Source organism: Medicago sativa, chromosome 1 (assembly GCF_051527215.1).
Source record: "Medicago sativa cultivar Bolivia chromosome 1, Bolivia_mono, whole genome shotgun sequence".
NCBI classification, from domain to species: Eukaryota; Viridiplantae; Streptophyta; class Magnoliopsida; order Fabales; family Fabaceae; genus Medicago; species Medicago sativa.
The window spans coordinates 4,247,664-4,267,932 of NC_140749.1; the positions used below are offsets into that span (position 1 = coordinate 4,247,664).

At 31.7% G+C, this 20,269-nt stretch overlaps 2 protein-coding genes across 2 annotated transcripts; both read left to right on the top strand.

Moving 5' to 3' along the window:
• Positions 1 to 1,163: 1,163 nt before the first annotated feature.
• LOC146951871 (uncharacterized) lies at positions 1,164 to 1,916 on the top strand. The gene has a single exon (XM_085702556.1). The coding sequence runs from the start codon at positions 1,164 to 1,166 to the stop codon at positions 1,914 to 1,916; it is 753 nt and encodes a 250-aa protein (XP_085558682.1).
• A 13,499-nt stretch (positions 1,917 to 15,415) lies between these two features.
• LOC146951872 (putative LRR receptor-like serine/threonine-protein kinase At2g16250) lies at positions 15,416 to 20,148 on the top strand. Its single transcript, XM_085755662.1, has 5 exons — positions 15,416 to 15,918; positions 15,994 to 17,808; positions 18,232 to 18,357; positions 18,628 to 18,650; positions 18,915 to 20,148. Exons 2-5 carry the CDS (start codon positions 16,052 to 16,054, stop codon positions 19,514 to 19,516), a joined length of 2,508 nt encoding a protein of 835 aa, XP_085611788.1. The 5' UTR covers positions 15,416 to 15,918; positions 15,994 to 16,051; the 3' UTR covers positions 19,517 to 20,148.
• The last annotated feature ends 121 nt before the right edge of the window (positions 20,149 to 20,269 follow it).

The following is a 20,269-nucleotide window of genomic DNA, read 5'->3' on the forward strand; positions in this document are numbered from 1 at the left end:
TAAAGAATTGCATAAAAATGATTGCATTAACTACATTTAATGTCGATTAAATTACCATAATTTTCCTTCTTTTTAACAAAAAAAAAACTCCCATAGTTTTTGGAGAATAACACATGACTTAGGAAAGTTTTTTGTCAAAAAAAAAATACACATGCCATGAGGGAAGTTAACCAAATTAAGTGCATTAAATAAGTTACCTTTATAGAAGTTTCAAAAATAGGAAAAATCATCAATAAACATTAGCAGAATTTCATCACGTACAAATGAAAAAAAAATACTCTCATTATCCAATCTCTACACAAAATTACAGTAAAGTGTAGTTGAAACAACCTTACAAATTTCAGAAATATAAACTTTATCAAACAATTTAAGTCTCAATGGAGATCAAACAATCAACTGCATAATATAAAAATAAAATAATAATTACAAAAGAAAAATATAAAAATCATTAAAATATGAGATATAATAATAAATGACATTCAACAAATTATTAACAGTTGGTACAATGCATACAATATGCAAGGTCCGGGGTTCGAACCCCGGCCACCACTAAATACATACATTATTCAATGTATCTAAAAAGTCAACTTTCTCTTGTAAATAGGACCGGAGGGAGTAAATAAATAATGACCTTTACAAAAATTAAAAAACATCTATCCTTCGGAGGCCGCCTAGTTTTATTGAAGTCAGTCCTGTCATCTCTGCCTGTTTATGCGCTTTCTTTTTTCAAAGCTCCTTCAGGTATCATCTCCTCTATTGAATCTATTTTAAATTGTTTTTTTTTTTTGGGGGGGGAGTGTAGGAGTAAGGAGGTTGGTGGTTTGGGGGTTCGGAGAATTAGGGAGTTCAATGTGGCGTTACTTGGGAAGTGGTGTTGGAGGATGTTAGTGGAGCGGGATAGTTTGTGGTTTAGGGTGTTGTCAGCTAGGTATGGTTTGATAGATAGGAGGTTGAGGGGTGGGGGCCGCCAAGCATCCAACTGATGGCGTGACATAGAGGTCTTGTGTAGGGAGGAGTGGTTTTCAGACAACGTAGACCGTGTTGTTGGGAATGGGGTCAATACGTTGTTTTGGTCAGATGTTTGGGTTGGTGACGTGTCGTTTCGTGTCAGGTTTCCTAGACTTTTTGACCTGTCGATGTTTCAGGACGCGTCAGTGGCGGATATGAGTCCGTTAGGGTGGGGGGAAGACGGTCAGGTGTGGAGGTGGAGGAGGGGTCTGTTTGTGTGGGAAGAGGAAATGGTGGGGGAACTTAAATTATTACTTCACAGTGTGGCTTTGCAGGTTGATAAAGATGACAGGTGGCTATGGTATTTAGAAACATCTCATGTTTATTTAGTCCGTAGTGCTTACAAATTGCTTATTGTTCAACCTCCGGCTGTTAGTGTGGTGTCTGTTTCCTCTCTTTGGAATAAAGATGTCCCACTGAAGGTGGTGCTGTTTGTTTGGTGTCTGTTCCGTGACAGGTTACCAACGAAGAGTAATCTTATTCGCCGTGGGGTGATTTCTGGTGATGCTATTTCGTGCGTTGCTGGGTGTGGTCTTGAGGAGTCTTCTGAACATTTATTTTTACATTGTAATATTTTTGGTGCGATTTGGCACTATATTTATAGGTGGCTGAATGTGTCGTCAGTCTCTCCCTTTACTATGGGGGATCATTTTATTCAGTTTACAACCCTTGGTGGTCTTGTAAAGGCGCGTCAATCAATTTTACAGGTTCTATGGTTTGCAACATCGTGGGAGATATGGAAAGAAAGAAACAATAGGCTATTCAACGGTAAACAATGTTCAACTTTACAGGTGGTTGATAAAATTAAGTCGTTGTCTTTTTTGTGGTTGAAGGCGAAGTTTCCTTCACTTCAACTCAACTATCATGGCTGGTGGCTTTCACCTTTCACTGTTTTGGGCATTGGATAATTTTTAGTCTGTTTGTTTTTCTGTCGTCGTTTCAGTTTTGGTGACCTTTGTAAATATTGTATAAACTCTGTTTTTCCTGGCATGTCTTATGCTAGGAAGGACTTTTTGTCGTGGTAATATATTTCATTTTAGTCTCTTCAAAAAAAAATTAAAAAAGCAAGAATGATTTAAGGCTTCTCATTCTCAACCCCCCCCCCCCCCCCCCCCCCCCCCCCCCCCCGTAAATTATGTGGCAGTTTCTCATGACTTTTCGTTTATCAACAATTTAAAATAAATAAAAACATTATTTTTTGGCGTTACAATAAAAAAACACTAAATAACTTGTTTGCCTCGAAGAAGGAGAGACTCTAAGCCATCTGAAGGATGATCCCAATGAGATGCTCTTTAGCCATAAAGTCAACATAAATATCCTCCTCCTTTGAAATGTGAGCTAAATTGATAGTCTCATAATGCAAGACATATGAGATTTCTAGTAACACTAAGTCACACACATGCAAACTTGCATTTGTCATGTTGTGAATAAGGTCTACTGCTTCCTAACAATCAGTCTCGCACATGAAGTTTGTATAGCCAAGATTATAACAAATTGCAATCCCAAGTTGAATAGCATGAAGTTCTACCAAGAGTGCATCGCCACCACTAGGAAAAAAGTGAGCTCCGCTGTCCATTTTCCATTATGGCCATGAAGAATTTCACCAACTCCCTGACGAAAACCAAGGTCGGCTCAATATATTTGTAAGCTTAAAGCAAATTTTAAATAAAAGACTTTTAATCCTCTCAAAAAAATAAAAGCCTTTTAAATGGGTTAGAAGAGTCTCCTAAAAACAATGTTTTGGGAGAGAATATCACAATCACAAAAATTAGAACTTTTTATCATAGATTTCTTCGATTGAAAGTAAATTATATTTGATACGTATTAGACACTATATATATCCCTGTGAGCTTAGCTCAGTTGGTAGGGATATTGCATTTTATATGCAGGGGCCGGGGTTCGAACCCCGGACATTCCACTTCTCCACAATTAAATTGTGTGAGCTCTAGCCACTAGGCTACTTGACAAAAACAAAAACAAAAAAAACCCTAAATATCTTTATAGTCGGAACTTCGAACATTGGTTCATAACATTTGCAAGAATTTTTTTTAAAATTACTTTAACTACTAATATATGTTAAAAATAATATTTAATATAGACATTATTTATCAATTATTACATTTTAATTTTAAAATATTTTTGGATAAAAAAACCTTAAATAGTAAAATAATAATGAATTATGATACAAATATAATTTTTTTTTTAAAATTTTGATCACACGGTACCTATCTTAGATTTAAGGTACGAATAATAATTAAAACAATTAGTTTGACTTACGAAAATACATTGAATGCTAAAAAAAAATTAGGGCCTAACAATTTTGAGGACCTAAAATCCTTGCTTTAGTGGCTGCCTCCTTGGTTTGGCCTTGACTAAATCTTTCTTCAAGAAAATTAACATCCACATTTAGTTTGATGTGACCCTCAGGAGTTGGTTTCTAATGTGGTAAAATTCGGACTATAGATGAATCAGAGCTCGCAGGTTGGCAAAAGGTAATGAACTCTTAATGTAATGCTTGAGTCTTTATGCTACTTCTTGAATCTACCAAGCTTGTTCTTTATGCTATTGTAATTTTGTTGATATTAAACGTAGTTAATGTAATCATTGATGTTTTTTTTTTCCTTCAAAAAAAAACATTCATGATTACATTAACTACGTTTAATATCAACAAAATTACAATAATTTTTAGATCATGAAACTTGACTTCTAAATTTTAGATAAAACATGTTTGGATTTAAAATATGAATGTGTAGTAAAAGATTATTTTTAAATTTTTAGGGGCTTAAGAGAACTATGGGGGTGGATAAATAAGTTCACTTAATTGACATGCTAAGGAGAACCTTGGTAGTTGGGCTAATATTTATGATATTGGGCTTTTTCTCAAACTCAATTCTGCGTATGACAGAAGATTATTATTGAACACCCTTTAAAATGCTTTTTTTTAATCGCATAAGTTTTTTTTTGTAAGAACATCAATAGTTAATTGGTAGGTTAATATTTACTACTCTTTTTTTTTGACAAAATATTTACTACTCTTTGTTTACATTTGAATTTAGAAACCTCAACTTATTATCTCTTAACTCAAACAAATTGAATTTTAAATGTCCTATCTAAAATTTTCCAATATACTAGTATCTATTCTAGTATTATAATTTTGCCAGAGGAGTTAATATACCCATTGCAATTATTGGAGTTCTGGAGACCCATGTATTTATTGGTTGCTAGTTGAGGAAATGACATGAGTGTGAGTTTAGAAAACGATGGAATTTGGAGTGACTTGAAATGAAAATAAAAAGTAAGATATGAAACAATTGAGACATATTTATCATTTGTTTGTTTTTGATTGATGACTTTAACGAGAAAAGGAAATGCATACTATTTTCTCTCTTTTTTTCTTAAGTTAGAAAAGTTGAATTAAGGGCACCAATTCAGAACTTGAGCAGCCGCCCCCATTGTAAACCCTTGTTTCATCTCTTTCTTCTTCCATATGGGTGTTCGCGGTGTGGTTTGTTTCGGTTTTGAGGCTAAAAATCATCCGAACCGTAAGAAGAAAGAAAAAACATGCAGTTTGATTTGATTTAGTTCAGTTGACTTTTAAAATAAAATCAGAACTAAACAAGTGGTTTGAGTTGGATTGGTTGATGCAAGTTTTTTTTGAGACAATACAATTTTTTGTTTCTAACATTAAAAAAAATTAGAACTAAACCAATGCGGTTTGAGTTGGATCGGTTGGTGCGGTTTTTTTTAGACAATACAATTTTTTGTTTCTAACATTAAAATTGAGTTAAAAAACCAAAACACTACATATTTTCAGCAATGCATTAAATTTCATCTAACATTACAATTTCATTTTCATGAAACAACATAAACTAAATTAAAAACGTGGACAAAAAGTAATTCTATTATGTAAGAAATGTAAAAGACTAAATTTTTTCATTCTCTATAATTTCAAGTAGTACATAAATACATTTATGAAATAAAAAGCAAAGAAACTTAACAAGAGAAAAAATATGTCATTTTATAAAAAGTTCATTGAGTTTCTATGAGTATTGGTCTAGGTGACATATGTTTAGTTGTTTTTTCTTCCTTATATTGCGGTTTGGTTTGGTTTAGTTCGGTTGGTAAAATAAAAACCGCAGACTGAACCAAACCATACGGTTGAGTAAAAAAATGATTCAAATACATCCAAATCAAATGTGGTTTTATGCGGTTTCGGTTTGGATTTATTCGATTTGAGGTTTTTCGATTGTGTTGGTTGGTTTCGAACACCCCTAAAATGGGTGGTTTTATGTCAACTTTTGGTCTGAAATCGCACTTCTTAATTGTTTTTTTCCTTCATGTTTTTGTGGGACGTTGTATTTGTTGTCGTCTTCGTGTGGCGTTTGTTTTGTCTTGTTGTTGTTGTTTTTGTTTGATTTATATTGACGAATTAACTTCGATTAGTGTAGATTCAGTCAATAATTTTAGCGTCTCAATGTTACAAATCCAAAGACATGTGTATTTCGAACACTTAAATTTTAGGCTTAAATAGGTAAATCGTCCCTGCAAATTCGCGTATTCATGGTCTTCGTCCATGTATCTTTTTTTGTTATAAAACAAACCCTGCAAATTATAAACGTTTCGGTTTTGGGCCCCTGATGTCATCATTTGTTACAAAAATGACTCTGACAAATGGATGATGATGTGGCGACTTGTGATGTGGCAGACAACGCTGATGTATCGTTCCAGATGATGCATTAGAAAGTTAGAGGGACGAAAAAAAAATTCGTAGAGGGACTAAAACTAAAAAACGTGAAGTCAAAAAATCCAAAAAAAAAAAAAAATCCAAAAAATTGTTCATCTTCTTCCTTTTAATTCTTGTTTATCATCTTTAACACAACCTTCATCAACATTCATAAAAATCCATAAAGAAAATCCAAAAAACAACAACCTCATTATCATCATCATCATCTAATCACTACACCACCACCATCAACAACAATACCTAATCTCATCATCAAATCATTAAAAAATTCAACATATATAAAATCATTAAAGAAGACTTCTTTAATCCAACACCTAGAATCCTAATTTCTGAGGTAAAATTCAAATTACTTGTATAACCAAAGCAAAAGCAGCAGAGTGGAATGTCAAATACAAAAAACCAAAGCAAAACACATTTTCGTTTCCATCCTTCACTTATCATCATCTTGAATGACACATCCGTTTGAAACTCAACTGTTTTGATTCCTTTCTTATTTTTAAGGTATTAATTTTTATTTTGTTTAAAAAATTAATTTTTCTCCAAATTTTCACAATCTAGAAAATATTTTCTCATTTTTGGGCTTGGGATTGTAACTTCATGTATTGAGATTATGAATTTATTGATTTTGAAATTCTGCTCTAGATTGTTTGTTGTTCTCGAATGACGTTGTCGCAGAAGCATGAACATCTAGAAGCTGGAAAAGCATATTTTAAGGTATAGAATTAGGGGTTTTGATGGTGGGGTAGTAAAAATGGGGTGAAGTTAGGTATTGGATTAAAGAGGGTTTCTTGAATGATATTATGTATGTTAATTTTTTAATGATTTTGATGATGAGATTAGGTGTTGTTGATGATGGTGTTGGTGTAGTGATTAGAATTTTTTTTTTTTTGACAATGTGCAGCGATTAGATGATTGTTGTTTTTGGAATATTTTTAAATTTTTTTATGAATGTTGATGAAGGGGGTGTTAAAGATGATGAAGAAAAAATAGAAAGAAGAAGAAGAATTTTTTAGATTTTTTTTGGATTTTTTTGTCTTCTCGTTTTTTAGTTTTGGTTTCTCTGCGATTTTTTCCGTTTTGGTCCCTCTAACTTTCTGACTCAGCATCTGAAATGACACATCAATGTCATATGTCATGTCACACACCACCACGCCATCCTCCGTTTGCCACATGCTCATTTTTGTAACAGATGATGATAGAGACCAAAATCAAAACGCGTATAACCTACCATGTTTGTTTTAGAACAAAAATGATACATATGGATGAAAACCAAGAATATGTGAACTAACATGGACGATTTATCTATTTAAGCCTTAATTTTATCATATTTATAGACTGTCATATTTATAGGCAATTTATCGTTATATGTTATTAACCTGAATGATGTGAGTTTTTTAAAAAATCATGCTTTTTCGGTTTTAGTGATTTTAAAGACTACCTTTTTTTTAAAGACTACCTATTATTCTACATACTTTAAGAATAAATACGAGATATAGTGAAGAGATATTTGAAAGAAAAAAAAACATAAAAAAAAAAACTAAATTGAACTTTTATTATTTTTAGTACTTTATTATATTATGATTGATAGAGAAATAGAGAACATATACGTGTATGTAAAGCCAAACTAAAGGTGGCGCAAATGGTATGATTTTTTGCACACCACACGCAACATTGCAACAAGGAAACCATACAATACAAGTAGTGCCTTTCAAGACTAAAATAATTGAAGGAAAAAACTTGGTCCCCATTAATAATGTTTAATTCATCTCTACTCTTGCCTTAAAGTTTAAAGGTTCTGTTTTTTTCCTCATGTTTTATCACTTTTAAGAGCATCAATTTTCACACTTAGTTTAAACACTTTAGTTTTTACTCTTCTATAATCATTGAGATTTTTGTCATAGTCACTATTTTACACTATAGATCAAATGTGTAATAGAAGTGTCATAAAATGGATTTTCTTAATCCATCAATACAATATACCTTTAACCGAATCATCTCTTCTTTTCTCCTTTGAATTTATTGTTTTGGTTGATAGACGAACATCAGTAATAACGTCCGACCTAACTATTTTATTATTTTTATCGGTTGAACTAGAATTTGTGGACAATTTAGATCATCTTTTTTCATCGGTGAATATTAAACTAATGCGATATTATTTTTATTGATTAAATATGAACGACTATAACATAATAGGGCCCATATGTTTCAAAATTGCACTAATGACTAAGTCAATAGCATTGGTTGAACTAGAGCTCATTAGTTACTACTAAAAGTTTTTTCTGGCCTCTCATGAATCCTTCTACCATAGCTCTTGGATCTCAACCAAGCACCTCTAGGATTTGTGCCACCCTCTATAGGCAGGGGTATGTTTCTGCAATTCTCAACATTGTGCCCTATGAGGCCACATCCAAAGCAGAACATAGGTAAGTTTTCAAACCTGAAATCTATGCAAGTGACCCCATCATTATCATTGCCAATGAACATTCCAGCCCTAATGGGTTTTTGGATGTTATGACGTCCGACCTAACTATCCAATAACATCAGTAATAACGTCCGACCTAACTATTTTATTATTTTTATCGGTTGAACTAGAATTTGTGGACAATTTAGATCATCTTTTTTTATCGGTGAATATTAAACTAATGCGATATTATTTTTATTGATTAAATATGAACGACTATAACAGAATAGGGCCCATGTGTTTCAAAATTGCACTAATGACTAAGTCAATAGCATTGCATTTCGACTCAGTCAACTACATCTTTTTATTCTTTTCTTTTCCAAGTCACTTTCACTTCCAAGACCACATGTTGTAGCCGACGAGCAAAAAAATCTATATTCTACACTCCCATCATAATTATATAATAATATCTCTTTTCCCTTTCTATTCCACAAAAGACCTTAAATCATATCCTGTCCTATATACCATTCAAAAAATAGTTGAAATTAATATGAAATAAAAAACACGTGAAACAATTCGTACACACAACAAACTCAAAGACAGCACAGCATTGGGAGTCTTGTCTCTACTCACTTTTTTCTCAATTGTGATAAGGGATAAGAGTGAGGGGTTTGACATGGTCATTGATCACATATTAATTTAGGCTTAATTTTGCGGAAAATATTTATACAAAAAAATTTAGTTAGGCCTTCCTCTCAAAAAAGTTATTTAGTTAGGTCAAAATATCTACAAAATAATTAGATGATGGGATTGATTTTTTTTTTTGGCTGGAGTTCGAACCCCGGACCTTGTATATTTTATGCATTGTCCATACCAACTGAGCTAAGCTCACGTGGACAGATGATGTGATTGATTAGATATATGAAAACAGGTTCACACTATCAACGTATAGAAATTAAATTATTTCACTAAAAAAAATTAAATTCATTAATTTATACGTGAATCCACAACTTATAAAAAATCTATCTACTTACAATATATAAAAATAAGATACTATCAAAATTACTTAACTACTCATACCTAATTTTCTTCCAAACTTTTTCATTTACAAATTTAGGGTTATTTTTGTCAAATTCACTATCAAAACCCACTTTACTAAAACCCACTTTATCACCTTTCTTTATTTAATAATAAACTTTTCTATCTCATCTTTCTTTATTTATAATAATAATATTTTCTCTCTCATCTTTATTTATTTAATAATAAACTTTTCTCTCACCTTTATTTTTTAATAATAAACTTTTCTCTCTCAATCTTACTCCCCTCTCTTATCTTTTTCTTACCAACTTTCTTCATTTTTCATTTTCTCTACTAATTTTCAATTCGGTTTTACTAACAAGTTTTTTTTTTTTTAGAGGAAACTAACAAGTGTTGTTGTTATAGCATAATATGATTTTGTATTTTACGATAACACTATTATAAAATAGCGACTTTTAGGGTGCCAAATTGTTAAATTTGTGTACCCATACACAAACATACTTTTAAACTTAGATTTACTATTTAAAAATTGAATTGCTTGGATACAGTGATGGTCTACATTTACAAAAGTTGTTTATAATGTTAGTCTTAATGAAAATGAATTTTTGGAATTGTGGTGTATTTGTTTATTAATAAAACATATATTAAAAGTTAAGCTTTTCTTATAAAAAAAGTATACATTGATTAAAAGTTAAGCTTTTCTTATAAAAAAGTATACACTGAAATGTTAATAAAGGAGAGTTATTTTTTCCGTCATTAATAAGACCATATTTTTCATTTGCAGCGTGAATTTACTTCTTTTATTTGTTATCGTTACAGACTCTACCAAATAATTTTAAATATACTTGCGTAATTTTTTTCTATATTTTTGTTCCTGTGCACACTTTTTTACATGTTCTTTGCACTTTTTTTTTTGAAATAATGTTCTACACATTGTTAATTATATTCGAGATATTGTCAGATATTAAACATGAACACCTCTTTTATATGAGATTTAAAAATTGGTTTGCAACGTTATGAGAGTCTAACTTCTTCGGATAAAATGGAATCGATAAAATTTAAAATTAGTTAATAATTTATATTTTAGGTTTGACAAGTGATTTTTTTTCTTCATATAAAGTAGGTTTATGGGTGCACATGATGTCAGGTATTGAGACAAATGTAAAAGAATTTTATAAAAATAAGAAGAAAAAAAAATGACTCTCAAAAAGTAAAATATAAATTCAAAAAATGAATTTTTTGTACAAATAAATATATAAATCTGTTAATACAAAAAACAAAAGAAGTGACATGAGACCCATTTTAGTAACTACAGCGAGTGCTAAGTTTTAATTAGTGTTTTTTTAATATCTCTAATTAAACACCGCGATTGCCTAAATTTTATTAATATATCTATAAAATATATGTGGGTGTATGCACTATATATTAATAAAAAATATACATGAGTATATGTTTGTTTTGTGGGAATATATTAATATATTTTTATTTCTGAAATTTAATGGGAACTATATATTGATAAAATACAAATGAGTACATGAAATATATATTAACAATAATATATCTCACTATATGTTTTTTTACGGGAATATGTTAGTATATATTTATTTATGAAATGTATTTTCATTTATTAGCTTTTTTAATATCGTCAATACTAAAACAAGAACAATATTATAATATACTATGATTAGTCATACTTCAATTTTTTCCGTTGTTTTTTTTTATGAAAATGTATCACTAAAAAAATCATTGGAGTGTACAATTGTAACACGGGCCCCATTTTAGTAACTACAACGAGTGATCGGTTTTAATTAGTATCTTTTTAATATCTCTATTTAAACACCGCGACTGCCTAAGTTTTATTAATATATTCAAAAAATACATGTGGGTGTATGAACTATATATTAATAAAAATATATATGTGAGTATATGTTTGTTTTACGGGAATATATTAGTATATTCTTAATTCTGAAATCTAATGGGAACTATATATTGATAACTATATATATATATATATATATATATATATATATATATATATATATATATATGAGTGTATGGACTATATATTAATAAAAATATATCTCACTATATGTTTTTATACGGGAATATGTTAGTATATGTTTATTTGTAAAATGTATTTTCATTTTTTTTTAATATCGTCAATACTAAAACAAACAAAAAAAATTATAATATACTATTTTTTTGACAAGGAAATTATAATATAATATGATTAATCATACTTCAATTTTTTCCGTTGTTTTTTTTTAAAATGTATCAATAAAAAACCAGTTGGAGTGTACAATTGTAACACGGGACCCATTTTAGTAACTATAACGAGTGATCAGTTTTAATTAGTATTTTTTAATCTTTCAAAAAAAAATTAGTATTTTTTATTATCTCTATTTAAACACCGCGACTGCCTAAGTTTTATTAATATATTAGTAAATAAAAACTATGATTATTTTTGTTTATTAACTTTTTTAATATCGTCAATACTAAAATTTAATATATATTTGTTCATATTAAAATTTAATTATTTTATAATTTTTCATTACTATCGATCAATATATACATTATTATGCTTTAAATATTTTACATAATTTCACCATGGACAAAAAAAAAATACTATGCCAAGCACAGCCGAGACGCGACACGCGGCGGAGCCGCGGCCATACAGCGCGGCGAAGCCGCGCTACCCGTGCTGTAGCACGGGTATCTCGACTAGTTATTACAAGAAAAAAAGTAAGTTTTTGACATGAAGTAGAGTTGTTAATGTGTACTATTTGTTTGGATTATTATTGTTTTGTACCTCTCAAATTTTAGTTTAAAAAAGTGTGTAAATTGACTTTCAACCTAATACATGTTGAGGAGTTCGGAAGAATAGCTCTCAAATTTATTTGGTTAACGATGTGCAAAACTGTGGTTAATGAAATTACATGAATGATTAATAAGTTTTAATAATTGATATGCACTTATCTATTAATCATTTTAATAAGTTAAATTAGTTGATCAAAATTGACGTTAGAGAGAATTTTACCTAATACCTGAAAAGGAGCATACTCCAAAATCCAATCCAACACCGCCAAACCAACCTATCTATTAATCATCTAATTCACATAATTAACAAATTATTTAAATTGTGTTAAACGTTATCGCAAATGATGTCTAACTTTAGTTGTACAAAATAATTTCTCTTATCTATTTCTCCTTATCTTTCTCTACTCTCAAATTTTCTCACAAAGAAACACTCTTTTGATAATTGGCATGAAAAGGCAAAAATAAAGGGGAGGGGTTGCTATCAGTACACGTTGGATTGTGAGTAGGATGTTGCCATATCAATATTTTAAGGTGAACACAATGATATTCATGTAGTTTGATCGGATATGTAACTCATGTTATTAATCAATGACATGTCAAATTTTGAGATTAATTTATTCTAAAATGAAATTTAAATGTTAAACAAATTTTGCATAGTATCACTACCAATCAAACTCCAACTCCAAAATACCTATGAATTTACCTTCAAACTCTGGCACTTATTGGCAAGTGGTAAGAAGACCATTGACAGGATAACACTCGTGGAACTGAAAAATGTATCGTGTATTTATTTATTATTTAAAAGACTAAAAGTTACAATATTATGTATAGTCAACAACTTCTTTTAGGTCTACTAAAAATATATATTGTTAGGTGAGTTACATTTTGGAGCTTGTATTCACAAGATTTGATGTATAGTGTTTATACACATATAAAGATATGTATTTTTTAATAATAAAAAATTGAGTTAGTATTTTGGAGATAAGTCTTTACATGTCGGTTTTTTTTTTATAGAATTCTTTGTATGTATACATTAAAACTATATATTTGATCATTTGATTATACAAGACTAACTTTATACATTATGTACCCATGGGGATAAGAATAGAGTATCTTCCTAATCTATATATATATGGGTTGCGAAAATCAATATCGCTTTAATGTATTTAGTAGAGATAATAATATTAGAGAGCGATATCAACAATAGATCGTTCTAATGGATAAATGATTAGGGTCTTTTAAGCAAGTATTAGGGGTTTAGTCTCTAACTTTTGTATATAGAAACAACATTTGGTTGAGAAGGAAGAATCCACTATGTCCAAAAAATCTCTAACGACTATTAATCACCATATATTATGGTGGAAACTTCAACATGGTAAAAAAATAATAGAAAAGGATAGAAAGTTATAATGACTTTTTGGTGCTAAAAGCTTAGGAGTCTATGTTAGTAAACGTGATATCTATGAAAAATAAGAGAGAGAATATATGCAAATTGAATTGATTGAAGGGAGAAATTGACACAAAATGGTAAAAATAAAAATACAAGAACACAAAAGTATTTATATAGCTAATAACTCCAGCACAACTAGCTTATTTCTAATTGCCTCTTCAGTGCAATGTTCTCAACATTTTCAGTTTAGGCTGATCAATACAAAAGCATATCAAGTCAAAATAAAAAATAATGAACAATGTCAGAAATATATTGGCTAAAAATGACATGAAACAATTGTTTTTTTTTCGCCAAGGTATCTTAATTCCAATTGTAGGCTAGAGACTAATATTTTAAGGTACAGAGATTCACTTAAGGGTTGTCCTCTTTCAACAAATGTTCTTCCATACACATCAATTAGGGATCGAATCCATGACCACGTGTTTAAGAGACTCGATTATCTATCAACTGTGTCACACTATGTTGGTGAACAAATATAATTAACTACTATACAAGGTAGGCAAAGTAAAATCATCAAGCCATAAGGCATAGGTTTAACCTCCTAGTAAGGAGAAGGTATACCTTAATGCTTAACCACTTGGAAGAAGCAACAAAGATTTGAAAGCAATTTAATACCATATATTACAGAGGTTTAACTCGCACACCCTACTAAGCAAATCCTTTTGAACATAATACCAATAATATACCATATTTAAAGAAAAAGATTTTAAAGGAATTGCATTTAAGATTCTAAATCTTATGTGAGAGACACATTGCAAGATTGAATGTGGAGTTTGGTAATGGAACCGTGAAGAATGTTTAACTAAGGTTGTGTGTCATGTGTTAGGGTTTTCTAGTGTACAAGGGTCCATCTTCGAAGAGCTCAAATAGTCTTAATCGACTTGTAGTTGCTCGTCGTAAGTAATCAAGTTGATATGAACTCTACAAGAGTGTTGGTGGATGACGAAAGTCTTATTAGGCCAACAAACTATAGAAATACTAGTCTCTATTTGTGTTAAATCTCTGATTTTCAATTGAATGAACTCTAGTAATTCGGAATTCGATTAAAAGGTAAATATAATATATTACTAACAATTGTTCTATCCAAAAATCAAATCATATTGCATAACTCAAAAACTTATCTCCACGGGTTTAGTATTGACAGTCACGTCAAAGAATTTTAGTATTACGACTGAGGGAGAGATATTTTGTTGGGAGCAAAAACATATCTAACCTAAATACTACTAGTATATTTTTTTTTAGGGAACTAGTAGTATTTTTTTGAGTAAGGGAATTAGTAGTATTTATTCGGTTATCCTTTTGAATGTGTGTGCATTAAGATACAACAATATAGGTAGAGAGAGGTAGGAGCAGGAAAAATACGTGTACAATAAAAGTTGGAACCTCCATCATAAACGTCACGTTCTGGTAGTTAAAATTGGTTATCAATGAAGTTAGGATTGAATATTAGTATATTTTTTGTAGAGAAGAATAACATTGAATATTATGGATACACGGTTTATACGTACATTAATTAATCAAAAAAGATATTATCAACTCAACAGACGAAATTTTGTACGGTCAAATTCACACAAGTATTTTCCAACAATAAAAACTAAATAGCATTTTGGACCAAACTAATGGTGGCATTATGTGACTTTCCTGTGTATGAAAGCATGAGTGGCTTTTAATAATAACATCTTAAAATTGATTTCTCCTTTGAAAATTCTACGTGTAAAGACACAAGTGGATACTGTCACACCTCCTCAGTGCTCATCAGATGGTGATTGATTCATCAATCATCAAATTATCATGCATTACCCCCCAATTATGTATCTGCAGAAAGAAAAAAGAAATAAAAAAAATAAAAGAAAAATCAAATTTGAAAAGCCACTCTAATTCCACGAAACTTCTACTAGTACTACAAATCAATAATTTGGTTTTTTGCATTTATTTCATGTTTACAACCTTTTTACATAAACACACAAACAAGACTCAACTTGTTCACAGTGAACACCTAAACAAAACCAAACAAAATAACAACAAACACTGTTTTGTTCAATCTTGAATCTTGAATCATCATCATCACCACCTCCCAATTCAAAACTGCATTAATAACTCCTCCGGTGAGTTTTGGCAGTTGTGGCAGTTGGGTGCATAACACTAACACTACCACACTCTTCCCCTAATTAATGCACTACCTCAATCCCACCAATTCCCTTCATACACATTTAATGTTTTGTCACAAAATTTTCACTTCAATTCCAAAACAACACTCTTTTTTTTGTCACAGCCATATTTTATTCATTCCATCCTTAAACTTTGATGGTTGTGTTTTATGAAGACAACTACTCATATAAACAACAAAACAAAAAAACAAAAAACAACAGAGACACAAGACATTCTTGTAGTTTACAACGTTAATGGTTCCTTCTTATAGACCGAGTCAGAGTGAAGTTTAACAACTTGTCATAATTAAAGGTACGTTTTTTATATAAAAAATTCATTTTTTTTTCTCCGGGCTATATGCTGAATTTGTTATATTATTACATGCAGATGAAACTGGGATTGCAAAGAGCATAGTGAAGTGAAGTAAAGTTTGTGAGAGTTGGAAATGAAAATGAGGAGTGGAATACTGGTGAGTGTTATGGTGTTGTTTTTGTTAGTAGAGTTAACAGTGAGTTTGAGTTCAAGAACTGAATGGTTAGCGTTGTTGGAGCTTCGTTCATCGATGGGGATAAGGGGAAAGGAATGGCCTAAAAAAACTGATCCATGTCGGAACTGGACCGGTGTTGAGTGCCGGAACGATCAAGTTGTTGGTATCAAAGTGGCTGGGTTGAAGAGAACCCACAAAGGTCGTCTTAACCCGAGTTTTGAAGTTGATGCTCTTGCAAACTTCACACTATTGGAGTCTTTCAATGCTTCTGGGTTCATGCTCAATGGTTCTATTCCTGAGTGGTTTGGTGAGAAACTTGGTGCACTAAAAGAGCTTGATTTAAGGTCTTGTTCAATATCTGGTGTGATTCCTGGTTCACTTGGGGGCATGAGAAGTTTGAAGAAGTTGTTTCTTTCAAGAAATAATCTTACTAGTAGAGTGCCTTCAGGTTTGGATTCATTATCTAGTCTTTCTATTCTTGATCTCTCTAGGAATTTGCTTTCAGGATCAGTACCTGAATCTTTCTCTAAGCTTGGTAACCTTACAAGGCTTGATCTTTCTAATAATTACTTATCTGGGTCTATTCCACCTGAACTAGGCACCCTTTCAAATCTTCAAAATTTGAACCTTTCTAATAATTCTTTCACTTCTTCGGTTCCCTCTCAGATAGGTAATCTTTCAAAGTTGGTTGAACTCGATCTTAGTATGAATTCTCTTTCTGGGCAGTTGCCGAGCACTTTGTGGTCAATGCCTAAGTTGCTAATATTTGATGTATCAGACAACAGTCTCACTGGTCCACTACCAAAATTGTCTGGTTTAAATGTTAGCTCAGGTGGTATATTCAATCTATCAAACAATTTGTTTTATGGACCTGTGAATGGTTTTATGAACGAGATTAAAACGATTGATTTGTCTAGCAATTATCTGGAAGGTGATGTGCAAGGTGATGGTGGTGGTCTTAGTGATGTTGCTTTAGCCAGAAATTGCCTGCAGATGATTTCAAACCAGCGAAATTTGGAAGAGTGTAGAATGTTTTATGTCCAGAGAAATTTACCCTTTGCTTCTGGTGGCCATGAGTCCAAGAAAAACAAACGATTGATATTCATACTGGCAGGTATATTTGGTGGGATTGGCTTTATTGTGCTACTGGCATTGGTCCTCATATTGGTTCTGAAACAATGTCATAAGAGTAAAAATTTGGAAATTGAAAGAGGGACCACAAATGGGGGGCCTGTTACAGAAGGGGAAAGTCCTATACCTAAGGATCCCGTTTTTGTAACTGCCGTGGGAGAATCATTTACTTTTGAACAAATTCTCCATATGACTGGCAATTTTGATGAAGCAAACGTAATGAAGCATGGTCATTCTGGAGACTTTTTCTGGGGAGTTTTGGACAATGGAGCAACAGTTGTTGTCAAAAGGGTAGATTTAAGCTTATTTAAGAGAGAATCTTACATGGTAGAATTGGGATTATTGAGCAAGGTTTCACATGCAAGATTGATCCCAATCCTAGGACACTGCATGGACAATGAGAAGGATAAATGTATAGTTTACAAGTATATGTTAAATGGAGATTTGGCTACTTCCTTGCACAAAGTCAATGATTTAGATGGAAAATTGCAGTCCATGGATTGGATCACAAGATTGAAAATTGCAACAGGAGTTGCTGAAGGCCTAGCTTACCTACATGATTGCAGCCCTCCCCTTGTTCACAGGTAAAACCGAATGCAATCATGATTGCTATGATTCTCTCGTTATGATCACAAAATTACAATTATATCACTTAGTCAAATTTATTAGCATAATATAATTGTTTATGTGTTGTGAAAAATATGTTGAATTCTAAAAAAAAAAAAAAAATCAGCATTGTGTTTCCACCATGACAATGGATCTTTTTATGCCACTAATAAAACAATTATATTGCATAATATATATCAGACATAAATGAAAGTCACAGATTTGCGTTCTTGCTAGTCAAAGATATGTGTTTGATGAATTAAAATGATAGTCTGCTGCAAATGTTTATTTAGTGATAGATTTCTCTTTACAATTTTATCGAATTAAATTTGAAGTTCCTAGTCAACAATGTTAAAACTAAGGTGGTCTGCACATCTGATATTTTATTTTAATTTTTGAAGAGATGTCCGAGCTAGTAGTATACTTCTTGATGATAAATTTGAAGTGCGACTTGGAAGTTTAAGTGAGGTCATTGCCCAAGGGGATCTTCATCAGAATGTTATGTCAAGAGTTTTCAGCAAGCCAATGTAAGTTTTGAATGAATTAGCAATGACAATGTAATAAAGCGAAACTGTTTTATGATAAATGAAATGGAAAATAAGAGAAGAAATACTGTGACGATTTATAAACTTGAAGCTTAAATGGACTTAATATACTATCCTGAAAATGGTTGGATCGTACCTACAAGCTAGAATGATTTGGTAGATCAATTAATTCTTTCTTAGGGCTAGTATACTAGTTAATTCTATTTTTATGGTGCCTGTTTGTAACCTTTTCCTTTTCTTGTAATTTTGCAGGTCTTCTAATCAAGGCAATTCTGGTGAGTAAACTGTTTTACCTATTTCTTGCTAGTTTTTATCCTATTGTTGATCCATGCGTCCATGCATTTAATGCGACAAATTTAAGATGCAATAGTACACAAACAGTTTTCTCCCTAGAACTAGTGATCTGCTACATGCATGTAATAGCACTGAGAAAGAACATGCATACTTGCATATAGTATATTTTTGGCATTGACTTCTATGTGTTTAAAACTGTTACAACAGAAATCATCGGTGTCTGATTTTATTGTGTTAATGAACAGGTAAATCATCTGTGACATGTGCCTATGATGTCTACTGTTTTGGGAAGATTTTACTTGAGCTTGTTACCGGTAATATTGACATCAGCAAATCAGATGATGCCACGACAAAGGATTGGTTAGAGCACACCTTGTGCTACATCACCATATTCGATAAAGAACGGTTGACTAAGATTGTTGACCCGACTTTGATAGTGGATGAGGACCTATTGGAAGAGGTATGGGCTATGGCAATTGTGGCCAAGTCATGCCTGAATCCTAAGCCTTCCAAACGTCCTCCAATGAGACATGTCCTCAAAGCACTTGAAAATCCATTGAAGATTGTTAGAGAAGAAAGTTTTAGTTCAGCAAAACTGAGAACAACTTCATCTAATAGATCTTGGAACACTGCATTCTTTGGTAGCTGGAGACACAGTTCATCAGACAGTGGTGCTACCATAACACATACAAATAGGGACAGTTCTAGTGGCAATAAACAAACAGGAAGAGTAGGTTCTCATGGTAGTGGTGGCAATGATCACTCTTCTTCCAATAAAAGGTCATCCAATGAAATTTTCCCTGAACCGTTGGGAATGCAAGACCTGGAGAGTGGAGAGGCAAAATGAAACACTTAGAAAATGCACTTTGGTTATTCTTTTATTGGTGAGGTTTTTACCTCTTTTCAGGTAATTACTCGCGCCATAGCAAGTGCTTGTTATTGGCATGCAAATTTTGCCTAAGCTAGAATCCATTATGGTCCATCACCACAAATGGTGATGCAATTAAAAACCTTGCTGATACAGTTCATGATTGTTTTTGCTTTCTAAAGCTGATTAAGTAGAACCCCTTGAGATTCTGGTACCTAAAGAGCTTTGGTAAAATCAAGTAATTTTACTCATACTCTATTTGTTTAAAGCACCCACCTCTTCTTGTATGTCGATGAATGTGCGACAGATTGTAAAAAGTAGTAAGAGGGTTTTCGTTTTGTGAGGAGTTGGAAAGTGATGAAAACTATGTATTTCTAATGAAATTATAGGTAGGTAATACGTATCTAAGTAGCATTGGAAGTCTTCTTCAGATTTAAGGCAGAGTGGTGAGCGCTTGAGAAAGAAGCACAAAAGATTTGTTTTCACAAAACATTAGTTAACTTTGTTTTGGTGGATCATTTGCTTGTTCTATATTAGTTAGGAGTAAGTCAAACTAAGTTGTTTTATATTGTTTTCAAACTGTCCCTTTATATTGCATAAGTTTCTCTCAACTAAGTTTTCAGATTTTTTTCTTCTTCCATATATATCAATGGATATACGTGGATATCCATCAAACCCCCCTTGAATTTTTTTTCTCTTCATATTTTAATATACATATCAATAGATATTATA